Source organism: Mya arenaria, chromosome 4 (assembly GCF_026914265.1).
Source record: "Mya arenaria isolate MELC-2E11 chromosome 4, ASM2691426v1".
Lineage (NCBI taxonomy): Eukaryota > Metazoa > Mollusca > Bivalvia > Myida > Myidae > Mya > Mya arenaria.
In genome coordinates, this window is record NC_069125.1 from 60,141,197 (window position 1) to 60,159,949 (window position 18,753).

At 34.8% G+C, this 18,753-nt stretch overlaps 1 protein-coding gene across 1 annotated transcript; it reads left to right on the forward strand.

Annotated features, from left to right (window-relative positions):
* The first annotated feature begins 500 nt into the window (after positions 1 to 500).
* On the forward strand, positions 501 to 13,602 carry LOC128231861 (patatin-like phospholipase domain-containing protein 2). Its single transcript, XM_052945102.1, has 8 exons — positions 501 to 791; positions 2,816 to 3,048; positions 3,240 to 3,305; positions 3,865 to 4,132; positions 4,913 to 5,131; positions 7,678 to 7,813; positions 9,715 to 9,834; positions 10,056 to 13,602. The coding sequence occupies exons 1-8, from the start codon at positions 629 to 631 to the stop codon at positions 10,702 to 10,704; spliced, it is 1,854 nt and encodes a 617-aa protein (XP_052801062.1). The 5' UTR covers positions 501 to 628; the 3' UTR covers positions 10,705 to 13,602.
* Positions 13,603 to 18,753: the final 5,151 nt, after the last annotated feature.

The window sequence follows — 18,753 nt, forward strand, 5'->3', positions numbered from 1 at the left end:
TGTTGTTTTTTTTACATTTGAATACTAAGAATCAAAGCAAGTTGACGGATGTGTCCCGAGTTAAATGCCCAGTGATGTAATGTCAGACTTAACGCCCTAGGTAAACCTTCGGACATGTACACTGCAGTACTTCACTACGTGTGTGGAATGTATTTTTGGTTTTCTGAACATGAACAGTTCAAGCTACGTAATTTAAGAAAATAAAATGAAACAAAATACGGTGCCCTATTTCGTAAGTTATCAGGGGTCAGCAAATATCATAACTGTCTTACTCTTTAGCAAGCATCCAAACCTTTTGACATATTGATCACATTATTTTAGACACAAAGGGGAGAAACTCATTCTCACTTTAAACATTATGAAACAACTCTGTGTTTACACACAAGATTTGACCTCTTATTGACAGCAGGAATTCGGTTTCTGGGTCACACCAGAATTATGACCAATCAGAGCGCAGCAAGGTTGGGGGCGCGTCATTTTACGTCACCAATCTCCAGAAACAAACCACAACACAGAGGTGGAAGTCCAGAGTAAATGTCCAGTGTAACTATTGCTTTGCTGTTTTAATCTTTAAAACTTGTAATAAATAGTGTTAAACGGACTGACATCTACGGTTGTGTATTAGAGTATGAATTTCTCTTTTGCTGGTTGTGGATTTTTGGGAATTTACCACGTCGGTGTCGCAAGCTGTCTCCGCCAACATGCCCCTCACTTGATCGAGAACTGTCATTTTGCTGGCGCCAGTGCTGGTGCTATGATAGCATGCTGCCTCATATGTGATTGCTGTCTAGGTAAGAGATAAATATTCCTGTAAGTATTCTAATAATCTATTGGTGAAATCAAGTTCTCCTTAAGTGTCAATTCCGAGTACTTGCAGGTCAGACTTTTGAAAAGGTCATAAATCGTGACCACAGGTATTTAATCACACCTTTCACCACCTGTCACCTGCGAAGGTTTCAAAACATGCAAACTTACTTGTCAATTAGTTAAAAAAGGCACAATTTTAACTGACAAAGTGGTTTAGTTCTTACTTGACTGGGGCTGAAGTTTGATCCCATGCCCAATGCTTAAACATATCATATACTGTATTTATAAATAAAATCCCAAAATAATATTTTTTATCTATTTGTTTGGACTGTGATTGTTTGGAACTTGTTTTCTTGAAGAAACTAACTTTATCACATTATTTCATCTTTTCTGTCATTTTTTTAAGGATTCCTGTTCTTAATTAAGCAACATTGTAAAACTAAAACCAATAATGAAATAATTTCATCACTTTTTCACTAAAATAATTGTTCCCGTCCTGTCCAAAGGTTCTAGCCGTTTATTTATGTATCATTTTTTAATCATTATTTTAAAATTGTATTAAAGCTTTGAACTTTTTGTTCCTATTTGTAAATGTTTATCTGAATAATTGTCTTGTACCATCTTTATTTTCCCTACTACAATACTACAACCATAATATTGAACTACTAGAACTCTTTATATCCCTTTTCAATTGAACCTTTGACCAATTGAACCCGTGACCAACAACCACAAAGTTACCTCACATCTACAGATTATTATAAAATACCAACAAAGAAACATTCCCCTGTCACACATCAAAACCTTGAAATACTGCATTCAATTGAAAACAGGAGCTTTATACTGTTGTAATATCCAGTCTCATGACTTAAATAAACATTCTTTATGAATTAAGATACAAAGGGCTTTTTAAAAAAAAATATACAAAGGGCTGCACTGTATTACACTACATTTAGGGCAAGTCTTTGAGTAATTGGGTATCTCTGCATTAATTTTTGTATTTTTTTAAATGATTTAAAATATTTTTCAAATTAATTCTTGAATATGTGCTAATGTCATTTTTTGCAAATAAGTTGTAAGTCAGTATTAACTATTAAAATAAAACTATTTACTTCTTTTGAATCTGTCAAGTAACCTATTATGAATCTATTGAGTCTATCATCGATACATGTACAACTTGACCAAAGTCAGTCAATATTTGAGGTGACCCAGATATGGTTATTCAAACAGTTTATAAGTGGCCCTGATTACAGCCAATGTCCAGTGTATTAATTTATATGGTAACTTCACTAAGTCTAAATCCTTCAATGAGTGACCCAATGATCTGTTTTAACTTTCTTATTGAAGTTTATGGCTGTCATCTGCAAATATGAATAATCCATTCTATCAAAATTATATATGATACACAATATATATATTTAATAGAAAAATGACCTCACTTTAAACTGCCGAAGCTGCATTTTTTTCTGTTTCTGATCACTAAAATCATAAAGGCGAGCCGCATCTAAATGAAAATTGCAAAGTAAATAGTCCAATGAGAAAATGGTGTTGTATCATGGAATCAAAATGTCAAGCGATGATTGGACATCTCACAGAGAAGCAAAAATGTTGTACCTTCAGAAATTGTAACTGTTAAGTGTAAAAAATGTGTGATCAAATTACCAAGATTAAATACTAAAAGATGTTGCTACTGCAAACATGGGATTTTGTAGCTTCGACATTTAGAAGTGAGGCCATTGATATACTATTTTACAGTTTGTTTTTCATTAATGAAGCCTTCAAGTTTTGATTATGCCCATGTGCAGCCAGGGAATAATAAATAATTTCCATTTCCCATGTACATTACTGAATCATTTATGATATGGGTTGAACAGACAGTGTTGTAATAACAGTTTAAATGTTTAAGTATTTTTGATTTACAGGATGCAATGAAATATTAAGCAAATATTGTTATCTTGTAATCTGTTTCATCTAATGGTTGAGAAATATATGACTCATTGTGATACTGCAGGTGACTGTACAACTTTCACACTACGCCTGGCTACCAAAGCGCGGTCATTTTCCCTTGGACCGTTGCACCCTAGCTTCAAAATTGCCAAAATCCTTCGAGAAGCCCTGAGAGAAGTTTTGCCAGACAATGCTCACGAGATTGCCACTGGGAAGCTGCATATTTCCCTGACAAGAGTCAGTGACAGAAAATGTGTGATTGTTTCCCAGTACAACTCAAAGGAAGAACTCATTCAGGTAAATGGAAGTTCTTTAGTCTAATATTTTAATTTTATGTCCATAAATGTGTTATATTTTTTCTACAGATGTTATCTTAACATCATTTTCATCTGACTTGTACATGCACTTCCCAGTTTAAAATTAATTGTATTTTCGTTTTACAAAAGCCACAATTTTTCATGCTGACTCCCTCTATGTTTCTGCTGCAGGCATTGTTGTGCAGTGCCCATGTGCCTCTCTACTCTGGACTGGTACCCCCTCTTTTTCAAGGAGTGGTAGGTATTTTCACTGTAACATTGTCCCTCTGCCAAAGTTGAATACTCATGATGCCTCATTCACATACAGACGCACAATATAGGTTGATTAAAAAATAATAATATGATTTTTAATGCATCATCATGTTTAACTCATTTGACTTTTAATATTGATCTAAACAAAACAAAAAAGCATGTGATTTGTGAACAGATAAAAAAAATATTAGCCTTTAATATGAATGTGTTTTTATTTCATTTAATAGATATGAACACATTCTTTAGTTGAAAAAGCGCAATTTTAATATCAATTATCTCTTACACTTTTATCTGTTCACAAATCATCTTTTTTGTTTTGATCATTAAAATCAAACAAGTTAAACATGATAATGAATTGTTTTTATTTTATTTTTTTCCATCAACCTATAATGAATTTGTGCGCCTTTAACTTCTGTGTTCATAGCTCTACTTAAGCTCTAAATGATAGTTCTTATTATATTAATGTACAAGAATGATAAAAAAATAAAAATAAAAAGGATGTCTGTTAATAAATTATTGTAATCATGTTTTTTTGTTCCCATAGCGATATGTAGATGGCGGCCTCAGTGATAACATCCCAATCCTCAACGACTCCACAGTGACTATATCACCATTTTCTGGAGAGAGTGATATCTGTCCAAAGGACACTACCATGAGTCCGACATGTATATACCTGGCCAACACTAGTGTGCAGTGTACCATGGACAACCTGTATCGGATTTCACGAGCACTCTTTCCCCCACATCCAGAGATCCTGTCTGATATGTGCCAGCAAGGCTTCGATGACACGCTTAAATACTTACAGAATAACAGTAAGTGCAATAAAAATTGTATGTATGAGTTAAATACTTAATATTTACACCTCAACTTCCATTCCTTAAATGAACGTCATTTCGGCAATTGCGTTCATCAATCAACATCTTCGGATATGTTCGGATCGCAATTCATTGCATAACAATATACATGAAAAATATCTATCTTGTTATTGTTTGTATTGTGTCAGAAGGTCCCGTAAAATATCAATCAACATTTAAGAAAGTGTTAGTTTTTTAAATTTTAAATGTGTAGTTGCCATAACTGTTTGAATTTTACGTTTAAAAGTGATTTCAAGTGGTTGATCTTTTCCCGCGATATTGTGACGTCATTTGAAAAAAATGCTTCCGGTTAGAGTCGGGTCGTTCTATTTACAGAATGGGTAGGAATGGGTTACTGAAAAGATTTTTTTTAATGAAATTAAGTTTTTTAACAATTCTTGAATGAAATAATGAACTATTGGTGTAAATATAAGTAATGAATTGCGGGCTTGATGTCATTATCGGGGATATGAAGGCAGTTGGGCTGGTCAAAGTAGTCTTGGAGTCCTTCGGACTCCACACACTTTGACCAGCTCAATTGCGTTCATACCCCGATAATGACATCAAGCTCGCAATTCATTCCTTAAATGATAGATTACAAAAAAAATGTATACACGTAGACTTTAAATGCAACTGGGTATGTCTTGTTAGCCTTATTGCATCTTGATCAAATTGATCTTTTTGTCTATTTTGACTTTTTGCCATATTTAAAGTAAACAATGTTTTTCCTATTTGCAGACTTGTTGTCATGTGTGCGTCACCTGAGTGTACGCAGCGTGATCAGGCAGGTACAGGTACCCGTGGAGGATGTGGAGCCCGAAGTGGTTGGTGCAGAGGGCAGGACCAGCCACGTGGGAGAGGAAGAAGAGGGGGGATGTGATGAACACACTTGCCATGACTGCAAAAACAAACGACAAGTTGCCTTGGTTGACAAACTTCCTCACAAAGTTGGATCAGGTATGCTTGTCATTGATGCAGTAATGGACAACTTTATGCAAACCCAAGTAAATTATACAGTTGTTGTTGTTTTTCATGTCTTCACTAGACTTGATGACATATATTTAGACTATAAACATAACTATGAACTTGCAACAGAATATTAAAGTTGTGGTTCCTGATGTGTTTCTGTCATTGTTGAACTTAACAGTAGGCTAAACTAATCATTACCCCCCTGCAGCAGATATTCAGTACTGATAAAGGTGCAGCTGTCTGCAGCTACTAATTAACTATGTGGTTGGTTCTTTGTTGTGATGTCAGCCAGTGTACAATGGCACAATGTGTGATATAAATGATGCAGACTTATTATTGTATTATAAATGGTGTCTGTGTTCAAGATCTTCATTTTGACAAAGAAAAAAATGTTTATTTTCAAAGTACATTTGCATTTGTGAAGTGTTAACTGAAAAAGTGCAGATAAATATACCTGAAAAAGTGCAGATAAATATACCTTGGCTGGTGTCTTTGAAACTAAACACGAGTCCAAGTACTGTGCATATGTTTGTCTAAACCAAATTATATATTTTATTAGTATACAGAGGCATTAAAGTTTTGTTGCTGTTTGTATTATGTAGTATCAGTAGTGTAATATGTAGCAATGGTGTATTATATAAATGGAAATTGAGGTGTAAGTATATGAAACTAAAAATTGACCTTACATGTGGAATGACAATGCCCCCCCCCCCCCCCTTCCCCCCCAATAAATGCAGAATGAAAAGGTAGTGTTTAAACGAAAGATGCCTTGTTGTTGTTCAAGTGCATAGCGTGTGGAATGAAAGTGAAATGGTTGTAAGTAACTTAAAAGAAAAATAGATACAACTGTTTTTTTTAAATCACAAGGTGCAGAAGACTTTTTTGTTGAAATTCTGCATAGTTTACAGACCACATATAGAATATTGTTGCACAAAGTTAACAGAAAGTCAAATTTGCCATTCTAAACTTAATGTCATTTTCTAATTTCACATAATACACTCTTCATTGCAGCAGAAGAGAAAAAGACATAAAATAAATATTGTCATAGGTGGGATAAGTACTAATGCCATTCTTACATGCCTTTGAGCAACAATGTTGCACTGGGATAAAAAAAACTTCTTCAATGGTATTCAGTTTTTATTCAAAGTTATGTGCATTCTTATCTTTTTCTTGATGTTTTTAGGCAATGGCCATATGAAGAGGAGTGCATGACATTTCTCTTCTTATTTTATTTTTTTATTTACATTCAGTTTTTATTGTGTTGCGAGTCATTTCATGATTTCAAAAACATAATCTCTTCAGAAAAACTCTCATTGTATTGTATTTCTTCTATATATATATATATCTTCATGAGATAAACTTTTAACTTGGTTTAAGGCTTAACTATGGAATGTAAGACTGTGTAAATAATCGGCCACTGTAAATAATCGACCACTGACACTGCATCTTATGATGTTTAAACAAGATGGGCAGTTAAAAGTTGTTTTAGTGTGTATACAACATTTATATTTCCTTTTGCACAACATCTTACATGTTAAGTGACAACTTAGTTAAATGCAAAATTCAAATCAGTCTCAACATCATGATTTTTATATAATAATTGATCTTTAAAAGTTCATTCAGCAACAGAATTGAAAATGTATAACAAAACTATGCCTGTACTTATTTTGTTTATATTTTTCTGAACCACTCTATTGATAATCACAAAATAGGAAAGTTAAATGAATTTCCTTCATAAAAATATACATTTTGACTTCTCTGTATTTTTATTGTTAAAAATGAATGAAAATATCGCATATTTTGACAGATTTTTCATTGAAAAGAATCAGAGGTTAAAGATATGTGAAAACTATTTGGGAGGGAGGGTTTATGATTTCATCAACAATTTTGTGTCATAGAAACAACAGTTTTATCCGATCTTTCAGAAACTCGGTCAGAATATTTGCCAGTGTAAATACAGTTTGTCAACATGATATTTATGACCATTATGAATACTGGTCATCCTGGGTCAGAAAGTTGGTCACTAGGTTCAATGTTAGGGCAAAATGTATAACTTTCTTATTCCTTTCATAAATTCATCAGTATTTATCCAACCTTCAACAAATCGACTCAGAATATTTCTCAGCATGATATCTACTATCAGAGTGAATATAGGTCATTTTGGGGTAAAAAACAAAGGTGGACCTGTGTGATTATTGGTCAGCAGCATATCTTTATCCTTTATAAAAATGCACACAAATGTAAAATCACATTTGTCAAAATGGAGAAAACCCTGTTTTAATGCATTCACCATATGAACTCCTTGTTTTAGCTATAAAATCATGATGTTGAAACAACTCCCTTTTCAAAATAGATGAAAACACAATACTAATAGAAATAACTGAAACTGATTTTAACAACATATGCTCAGAAACGTTTGATATAATATGGTATAATGTGGTATAACGTGGTATAAAGTGGTAAACCTGCTTAAAATACTGCTGAAATGGTGTATTTACTCAACATTAATATTACATTTTTTTTTATATCCACAGCCCTGCAGGAGGCTATAGATGAGGTGAACAAAGGTCTGAAGGGCTATGTGAACAGACACCGCTCCCTGCGGCTCCTCTCAATCCTTGCAACACCCTGGGTCCTTCCAGTTGACATGAGCTACACTTTTGCTGTCAGGTAATCTAGCAACAACTCTGTGTGATATAATAACCTATAATCATGTCTGATGGCTTCAGAGTAGATTGGAAAACGACATAATTTGCCTTTGTCCAGTTACAAACTTTATATGGACTTACAAGACATATATCATACATAAAGAACTACTAACAAATATATCACATATTTGTACATATTATAATGATAACATAAATGTTGATATTATACCTCACATACATGAGTGTCTTTGTATATATAAACTCAATCGGTCCGTATATCACTGTATTTTGATGAAAATCCAGTTTTATGACGTCAGTGGTCCATATCATATTTTTGGCCGGTCCAGACCTCGCCAAAAATGTAATATGGACCGCTGACGTCATCCAACTGGTAAATACGGCTTGCTATTTTCACAACGACGAAAATTTGTCGCAAGTAAACATTATAAGCTTTATTCAATAAAACACATCTTAAGTGCTTTCAAAATATTGAATGGTTATATAAAATGTTCAGTATAATATAAGAAATATAACACACCACTTCGGGCCATATGGCATTATAAGGACCGGCCAGTCAGCCCCCGAAGGTGAATGGACCTCGGCTAGCGCCTCCGTCCATATTCACTTTCGGTGGCTGACTGGCCGGTCCTTATAATGTCATATGACCCTCAGTGGTGTGTAATATTTCTTAAAGAGTTGCATGCATTAGGTAAATTCTATATTCCATCAATACATACATAGTCAGTCATATAAGTAATCCTAACATATATTGGAAACAATTAAAAAAAAAAAATTTTTTTATTTGTACAACCCCTTTATTAACTTAATAAAAATAAATATATCTAAGATGCAGCTTTAAGTGTTAACTTATCTTCTTTGAGTTTTAAAGCATGCAATGTTGTTAATAGTCTTCCTTTATCATGATTAAACTCATTAAGAATATTTCCAAGACCAATATTATATATATAATTAACCAATGGCAATGAAGCATACAAAGCATTATTGTTATGGTTGTTATTTACTTAGATATTTCTAAGGATTAACTGGATTAGCCGGTCTGGGGCCATAATTACAAACAGTCTGAAGTCCTAGTCCAGACTCAGAAAAGCACTTTTATTGAATTACAAAAATCATATTAATTTCATATGTGTTATAGAAACAAATGTAAATAAGTGTACAATTTCGTACTTTAGTATTAAACTATCAACTAGATAGAAAGTTACAGTGAGATGAAGATTTGCAGTTTAGCCACAGAAGCCGTGATTACAAACAGAGTTTAGTCTCAAGTGGCAAAATGGAGTATCTTCATTTCATTGAACCTTCCCTTCTCAGACTTGGAGGCTGTCCGTAATCACTGCCCCAGAGCTTTTAATGAATTTTAACTAGTACTTGAGTGCTCATTTTTTGCATCGCAATGATAAGGGGAACCTTACAGAATTGTACCGGTATATGTGATAAGTCCATGTCATTAATATTGTCAATACCCTAGACTTCCAAAACTGATACAGCTAGGTATTTAAACAAATAAAGTTTTGTTTTAACATCAAGTGGTAGGCAACTTAATATAGACTGTAAATGATTGTAGGCCATAAGAGCCTGCATTAACATTTTCACAGCATTACACATATTTACTTCAAATGTAAAATTAGCTCCTAAGGAAAAAATTATTAACAACTTGAATGCTATCTTATTTGGTAAAGTTAATACAAGTCTTTCTATAGAATAAAGTGAAATCAATACTTACACATTTGGAAACTCTGTGTTTCTTAAATTTTGACTAGTCAGGAAAGCAAGAGAGAGTTTCTGATCAAGATCACAACCATAGAATACTCATTTTTTTTCAATTTAAATGTAAGAATGATAGTGCACATATATACACATGAATTAACATACACATTTAACTTTACTTTTCAAAAACTGCAGGTTCCTGGAGTATCTTCCTCATCTTCCAAGTGATGTCCAGTCAATGTACAGAGAGACAGCTGACTTGCTGAAATATCTTGTCACCAGTATACGACACGAAAACCGCAGATACACTGCCAGGTAGGACAGGTTTCCATTTGTTCATCTTTCAATTTCAATTTTACTAACTAAAGTAAAGTTATTTATTTTCATTTGCTATGTCATTTATTATGATGTTGAAGACTGTCAGTAATAGACAAAATAGTGATTCTTTAGAGCAGTTTCAGGTAACTGGTGACTCTTGACTGCCATAAATTATTACATGCAAAAATATTGAATATTGTTATCATATTAATTTCTAGATTTACCTGTCATCTGGCAATCACTGAGGTCAACTATCATCAGATTGAGTCTGACATCTGTCCATCTTTCTCTCAATCCGATACTTCACAGCCTGCCCATCCGAACATCAGGAACCTCAACTTTGAGTTTGCAGTTGACCTGGACTCTGACACTGCACGTGAACCCACTGGCTCCCTATTAAACTTACCACACTCTTCAAATGTGCACCTTCTGTATCCCCAACACAGACCACGCAGTGACAGTGCTGGTGCCAGGCTTGGCTCACCAAATGTTCCATTTAAGACTCAGCAGAAAAACTCTGGACTTGGCGATGAGTTTTTTGACACTTTTGAGCAGTGCTTGCATGTTACTAACCAAATGGAGTCTGTTATGGCGTACCATTATCGGGACGAGGGAAACAAAGACTGCTTCAAGTTTGAAGAAATATTCACATTTGAGGAGAGTGACATTAAACTGAATTCTTGTTCTGAAGACAATCAAAGTGCTAGTGCTACAACCAAACAAGCATGTCGACCAAGAAGCAATTCTGCAGGACATCATTTAATCCCATGTAAACCTCACTTGGAGTGTGACCTTGAGGAGTTTCTAGGTCAAAGGTCAGATATAGTGCTACAAGAGATGGAAACACAGGAGTCTCACACTGAATGATGTATTTTTTGAAACAGATCTCAAGGGCATTTTGTGATATCTGTTGTTAAAGAACAACAGTTTTGTGTAAAACAAAGTTTGCAAGTAAAAATAAATTAATTGGTAAATCATTTTTCAATTTTTTTTGGACTGCAAATACAGATAGTTGTATGTTTTAAAGAAATGAAGTTTTTTATGTTGCTTGTATACCACACTCTTACCTGAGAATTTCTTATCCAATATTTACTTTTTCCAGTTCAAATTCAATCCTTAAGAAGGTTGATGACAGTGGTAAGGGGACAAAATGTATAGCTCATTTGCTTTTAATAAACAAGCCTATTGTATTCTTTATTAAGCAGTATTGTCAAAACTTGCATTAATTTCAGTAGGCAATGCCATGCAATCAGGATGCTTTTCTCAAATTTGCAAGAAGATGCAATTTTGATTTTAAGTAATATTTTACTCTTTTTAGCCTTAGTTTTAAAAGTGTATTGAATTTATATGAAAATATCTGCATTCACTATGGAACTTGCGACATATCAGATTCAAACAATTGCTATGCTTTTTCTATGCTTCTTGTACACCAATCGATCTGTATTTTAACTATTTTATATTTCTCAGATATGAAAATATTGTAGTAAATTAAATCAAGACCTAGATTTAAGCTGCGGCAGCTGCCTCTTTGATAAGCTTAATGGTATTGTTAAAATGTAAACTATTTATTTAGTTGTTGAAATATCTTTCACTTCCAGTTCATTGTAAATTATATAACATGGATTTTAATTGATCATTGATATAGAGCTCGTTCAAGTGCCTCATGTGTTACATTGCTTTCAAGGATATAAAGAACACATGATTTTTAGTCTCAGGGGTTTGTTTATTCATACTGTTGAATTTATTTATTGCTTTCTGTTAAGAATAGTCTTGATTCTCACTCTATGCTCGTTGTTTTGTTAATGTCTGTATTGTTTGTTTTGTTAGCTCATTTGGTATTTTATTCAAAATAAGTGGAAGTATTGTCATAACCTTGGTGTCACTGTCTTTATGGAAAGACTTTGACCTTGACCATAACTAAAAACCTATTCTAGATATTTAAATAAAACTTGGTATGTTACAGAAACAAAGCACACATGTATAGCAGAGCCCTCTGGTGTTAGTAATTGTTGAGTCATGCCCCATTTTCAACTGTAAAATACTAGACATGCTTCTCTGATGACTTCACAGCGTTCTAGCTGTATTTTATTGTGAGATCAAGTGAACAGTTGAATTTTAAATTTATCATTTAAGTTTAAAAAACAGCTCCTCATGTTCAGTTATATATTTTTATATGTAGAATAGTTATTCTAGACTGATATGTCAAACTTTTATTTGGTGTTCAATTTTTCCAATTTTCTTTCACAAAGATCAGTCCTGACGTAAGATTTTATTTTTGTACAAAGCAGAACTTGTGTGATCTTGCTGGATATCTTTAATTTACAGTCCAGTGTTTGATCAACCCAGGACAATCGGTGCTTTCTCTTAAAATAGATTTGTAAATCCACCAAATCTCATATTTTTGGGTTGGATTCAAATGACATTCACATGAGAAGGATCATTGGAAAGCAGTTCCCACACATACATGTGAACAAATCCAACAAGGAATACTGCAGGTTTTCAATGCTCAGCTTAATTTTATAGATTAAAATGATGAACAGACAAATTTTTACTAAGATTATTTAATGTTATTTCTGGGTGACCATTATTAAAACAAAATTCATGCCAAAGCTCATTACATAATAAAACTGGTGTATATTTGAATAAATAAACAGTGAAATGCATTTATTTTAGCAAAATTAACGAGGCCTTCACAGAATAAATTTGAAAAGAAACTTTAATAATAAAATATTATGATGATCCATGTGTCAAAAAGGAACATTTTTATATTTAAGTGTTTTCCCTTGTTTGTTTTCTATATCCATTCCAATTATGACCATAACATACCAATATCCCACATTATTGACTAGTCACAATCATCAGCACTTATCTCATGAAGCTTGGTAGTTGAACAATTGTGCCAAAATATAATAAAACTACATAGTGACCGAGTCTAAAGGGGCAGAATTAGTGGGTCAAATATCAAACACATCAAAGTTTGTGTTCAATATGGGAGATCTACAGAAAGTTTAGCGGCTGGGCTTGCAAGCCCCAGCAACCAGCTCCATTTTCTGTAGATATACACATTGACAACTAACATATACATAGATGGTAAATGTATAACACTTACGAAATTAATTCTCAAGTCTAAAGAATGTTTTTTTTCTGCATTTTTACATACCTCCTTAATCAACACTGTTTTTTCATAGGGCTTTGACATTTGCTTGTCTATGATATGCTAAAAGAGCTTGCTTACATCAGCATCTAGTTACTGGTATACTAGATTATGGTTGGCTTTATTGCCTTGCTTATTTCTGGATTGTTCTGATGATGTGCATCTCGTGAAATATGACATAACATTTTTAAGATTACTTGAGAAACAAAGATTTAACATAAAATGTTTCACAGATTCGTCTTGTATTATGTTTTAAATTCTGTGTACTGATATCTAACACATGTAACTGTTTTCTATATCTTTTTATATTTATTTAGTTATTCTCAGGGCAATACATGTTGTCATGTGGTTAAGTGGCATGCTAGATAAAAAGTTGCTAGTTTGCATGTCAACTACATTTTATCCATTATCCAATATTTTAACCATAAACCTTTTTCTACGAGTATATATGAAATACCTTATGCAAAATAGATGACGTTTAAGCCATCGTTGTATTTATGGTTTATAACCTGCATTTTAGCCTTTATTATTGAAATGTTAAATTAACATTGTTAATTATAAGTACACATCAAAAAAAAAATATATGAACAAAAACTGAAATAAATTGTCTCAAAACACTGCTTAGTTTCTTGTTATTAACAATGTAGAATAATACACCTACACGTGGAAACAGTAGAATTGTTCAAATCTGCGTTATACTTTATAACTTAGATAAGGTTATTATTAGCCTTAAACTGCATTACATATCTGTACATTACTCTCTGCGCAGTCACCTGCCTTGTCAGTAAACTGTGTTAACTGATATACGCAATACGTTATCTTGGCACACTAACTGATATTGGTGAACGATTTTCTCTCAGTATTTTTGAAGCACACGGACATGCTGATGGAAAGATGTAAACTGCAATACTTCATGTTGCCGATCGGAACAGGTTCATAATAACGGTGGTCGACACCAGGTTCGGCATTCTTCCATGTAAATCGAATGTGACTAAAATTGCCCCATCCCCTGTCAATTTCAATACACTGTCAAAACTCCTTTGAAACTATTACGAGTCCTAGGTCGAGTTTTTGCATAAAAAGTTCCACACACGGTTTGAGCCAATATTACCAAGGCCCCAGACAGGAGCGAAAACATCTGTCCAAAAAAGTCTGAAATATCCACAAATAATAAGGCAAAAAATAAACGAAAAAATCAAGGAAGGCCGGGTAGCGGGACCTTTTACCTGACAGCCAATTCCAAACTGTATAGTGTAGCCTATCGGTTTGGTTCCCCAAAAAGGATGACCCACCATTTATCTTATCCCCATGGTCATGATTTCATACATCCTACTCTGACATCGGTTGAGCTAACGCAAGAGCTTGGCCAAGGTTGTCACCTGTTTAAGATGGACATCAAAAATGCATTCAAACTCATTCCAATAGAACCACAAGATTTCTCTCTATATGGATTCCAGGCGGAGATACTTCAAGATCCCCATGTTCACAAGTAATGAACGCATTTGCGAACATTATGCATCAACGTAATGTACCCATGTCTTTTGACAAGACGGAAGGTCCAGCGGAAGTTCTTGTTTTTTCTGGGTTTGGAATTAGACACTAGGCAAATGGATTCCTGGGAATAAAGTAAAGGAGGTCATATCTTAAATCCAAGTTATACTCCGGAAAGATAAGGCAATCACTCATTGGCTTTTCGGTTTTTCGAGAGATTTAACGGTGCATCGTTTTTTTCACGACCGTTTCTGGTTGTCAAATGAGATGCACATTTAGTCTCATATAGCGCATGAGGGTAAGGTCATGGTTTCCGGGGTTTTCAGGGTCAGTGGTTAGCAGCGCCTGACAAGACAAATGGCAAAACTAGGGTATAACAAAAGACATCACAGTTCTATAAATATTTTCCATTTTAGTAGCTACATGTATCTGGGGTCCACGCCGCAGAACTAAGCGCATTAGCTTTAATTGTGATAATTTGGCTTTGGTACAAATCTGAAACACACTTACAACCAAATATGACAGAGTGATGTCCATTGTTAGAACGATTTCTCTGAAATCACTCCATTATATTCTTTTTAATAAAAGCATGTATAGCAGGCACTAACATGGACTATGCAAAGCTTTGTACCTTCAGATGGACAATCTGAAACCACAGCTACTTCCGGTACATCTTTGAAACGATTTTTTTGCTCTATGCCATAGCCCACAACACCCGATCAACGTACATAACAGGGTTGCATGTACGATTTAGCCGGTGTATGGCCTATTTACTAACATCATATAGTATTGTTCATAACTTACTGTTTTAAAACAACTGCAGCGCAACTTCGATCGATTGTTTTACGTAATATTGACGGTCGGCTTTTCCGCATTAGTGCGCTATAGAACATGCAACACAATACGCGGGGTGGTGTGTTCTTATTCGAGGACGGGAATACTAAGGGTAGGTGTACTTTTGAGCAGGTCTAAAACTAGTCAATGTGGTATGTCATATAAATAAATATAATGTAAAATACCAATATAAAACATAGGTCAATGTCCGGTAAAAGCGGTCACTGTTTACCTTGACTTATGTCACATGCGGCCTGTGACATGGAAGCCGCCCCCGTTACTATGCAACAAGTTACCGCGATCGTAGACACAAACGTGGTCAAAACATAATGCTTTCACATAGGTAGGGGTTCTGATATTGTCGGTGGTCTTCGTAGTCGTTCAAGAGATACAACAGAATTTAGGCACTTAACCGAATGCGCCATTTAAGTCAATATTACGAGTATATATATATACATATAAATATTTTATAGTATTAGTCTAAGGGCACATTTGAGTAAGACTGCGCGGGGTAACATATTAGGCGACATATGACACTATATTCAATAACATTTCCGATTTACATATATATATATGGGTCTTATGACACTCCCGTGATGGGCCGGCGAGAGGGCACGAGCGGTTTGCCAGACCTCAAGTTTCCGCTTCAATTTGAAGGTAGGGAGTCGGCGCCCTCACCTGGCGAGATTCTTGAGGTACGGTTTGAAACTCAGATTCTTTTGTATTTCAGCCGAAAATCATAGTCATACGGGAAAATGACCTTACCCAGGCTCCTTGCAACAACATTTCTAAACAAACCATTTGCAAAGGAAATCCGCTTTTTTAAGAGCGGTCAAAGTGTAATTATCATTTGGGTGGACATCTTGAACCGATTGGCTTTGCGCACACAGTCATTTTCATTTGCTTGAGTCAAATCCAAAGACACCGTTTGAACAGGCATGGACGGAGCTTGGTTAGGCTCACGGGTGCCTTTGACATACTAACGATCGATATCGGTTTTATCTGTCCGACGGGGTTCAGAGTTTTATTTAGATTCACTGAATGACATCCTTGTTAAACATGTTGAGTGTTGTTGTTTTTGTATGTGTGTCGGGGGGAATTATGTCGGTTGGTTTTGTTCGACCGATGGCACATACATACATGTATTTAATAATTCTAATTCTGACATCTGGATTTGTGACCTCGACCAGTGTTTAGCGTGGCTCAGATCTCATATATCCTTGTTACTGGTTGATATGTTACAGCTCGCAATTATTTTTAATATTCAGGAAACATGCTGTCGGGAAGTTCATTCATGATATTGCACCATATGTAAAGGCTAACGAAGGTTGTCCCACTAAATCGTAGACTTTGTTGATAGAAAAATTATACGACGTCACATATGAAAAATACTTTGCATCTAATTTATTCAATGTATAGAAAATACAAAATCAAGAAAAACTGAAACGTTATTGTTTAGTAAAGTGTTTATACATTGTTTTTAATGTACAAGTTTACATTACCGGTGCAGTCTGATAAACAAGTGTTAGAAAATTCATTAGTTCTGACTAAAGTGTTCTGAGAAGACATTTGCGTCAACTTCCTCGGGAAAACGTCATATCGTATGACGACACCGTTATTTTGACGTCATCATGTTAAGTTACAAACTACTAGTATATTGACGTTATTACTGACAACGATACGCACGACAATATTAAATAATCACAAACTGTGTTAAGCAGAAAATGGCGACGTCAGACGAAGAAGCGACTGTGACAGATGACGTACCATTCGAGAAGTTGCTGAGCTGGCCGGTATAAGTAAGTCTACAGCACAACGCATTCTTACATCGGACTTAAGTATGTCACACGTGAGCGCTCGATGAGTCCCTAGACTACTCGCAGTGGAAGAAAAGGATGTTCGAGTCAGAGCATCAAGGACATTCGTTCGAAAAGTTTGAAGAGATCCATCCTACCTCTCGCGAATTATAACAACAGACGAGACTTGGGTCCACTACTTTGAACCAGAGTAAACAATGGTTTGGAAGCATGCCGACAGTCCACCTCCTAAAAAGGCGAAGGCAGTAAAGTCGATGGGAAAGATGATGTGCATCGTCTTTATAGACATGCAAGGTGTCATATTGGTGCAGGCCCGGCCATACGGTCAACTCAAGCTACTATTAGCAGGTTGGTTAATAATAAATTACTTAAATACAAAAGATAAAAATATAACATAAGATAAAATAATTATAATAATAAAAACGTTTATGGTTGAAGTTGATTAAATGTTTAAATGATTAAATGTTTAAAACTCTTATAACACTTATTCATCAAACTAAGAAAATTGTATTTTGCCTCATTCCAGACAATACGCCGGGACTCATGCATGCGTTACAGAAGAAGCGCCCATACATGGCATCTCAGATTGAAAACGTAGTATTGCACCAGGACAATGCCCCAAGCCATACCGCTAGGAACACACAATAAGACATCGATGTGTTAGGGTTCCAGCGAGCTATCCATCCACTATATTCGCCCGATCTTGCGCCATTGGATTTTTCATATTTTCCAAAGTTGAAGGCATTTTTGCGAGGAACACATGATAGAACTGAGATCAGCCATGCGATACAAACATTTATTCGCACATTAGACCGTGATTGATTCATAAACGTTTATGAGAACTGGGTAAGAGACCACCATAAGTGTATCGCACATCAGGGTGAATACCTTGAGAAGGCATAATATGTGACATTATTATGACGTCTACTGCAGTACCGCCACAATTATGACGTCGGCTTGAGCCGATTATGTGTACATGTAACATGGTATTATTAAATGTTTTGTAAATTTTTTATTTATTGTTACTTTGTAGTGTTATTTCGTGTGTATTTGCACAAGATGTTGAATAAAACAACAGAGAACTTTGTCAACAATTGGTTCATTAGTTTTTTTTATTAAATAAGAAATGTCTATGATTTAATGGGACAGCCCTCGTACGTTGTTTCGTCGGAGCCAGTGCCAGGCCCCGAGCTAGTGCCAGCTAGCTCACATACATATATATTCTTTGAGCTAGTGCCAGCTCATGAACATCTGTGAACAGTTTTCTTATTTTACATTTACGAGCTTTGTTGATGTTTCACCCGGCGGTCTTACGACCGGGATTTTACGTCACGTTGCGGCCAAAACTTGCCACATATTAGGCTTAAGCCACTTATTAGGCTTTACTAAATATAGACCATAAATTTACGTGTAAGAATTTTCCATAAATAAAGGTATACGTTTCGTTGATTTGATTTCCCATGACATAAATAATAGTACATGTAGTTCCAGAATGTTTGAAGCACAAAATGGTCTCCGAATGAGCTTATGATATAATATGCATGACAATTCCAAGGTAAATAATTTTGTTGGCACAGTCGAGATCATCGAAGTATGTCTTGTACTTTAAATCATTATACT

Coding starts and splice junctions, on each gene's coding strand:
- LOC128231861 (XM_052945102.1), top strand. CDS start 629: ATGAATTTCTCTTTTGCTGGTTGTGGATTTTTGGGAATTTACCACGTC. Junction 3,306..3,864: donor CCCCTCTTTTTCAAGGAGTG/GTAGGTATTTTC, acceptor TTGTTCCCATAG/CGATATGTAGATGGCGGCCT. Junction 4,133..4,912: donor TAAATACTTACAGAATAACA/GTAAGTGCAATA, acceptor TCCTATTTGCAG/ACTTGTTGTCATGTGTGCGT.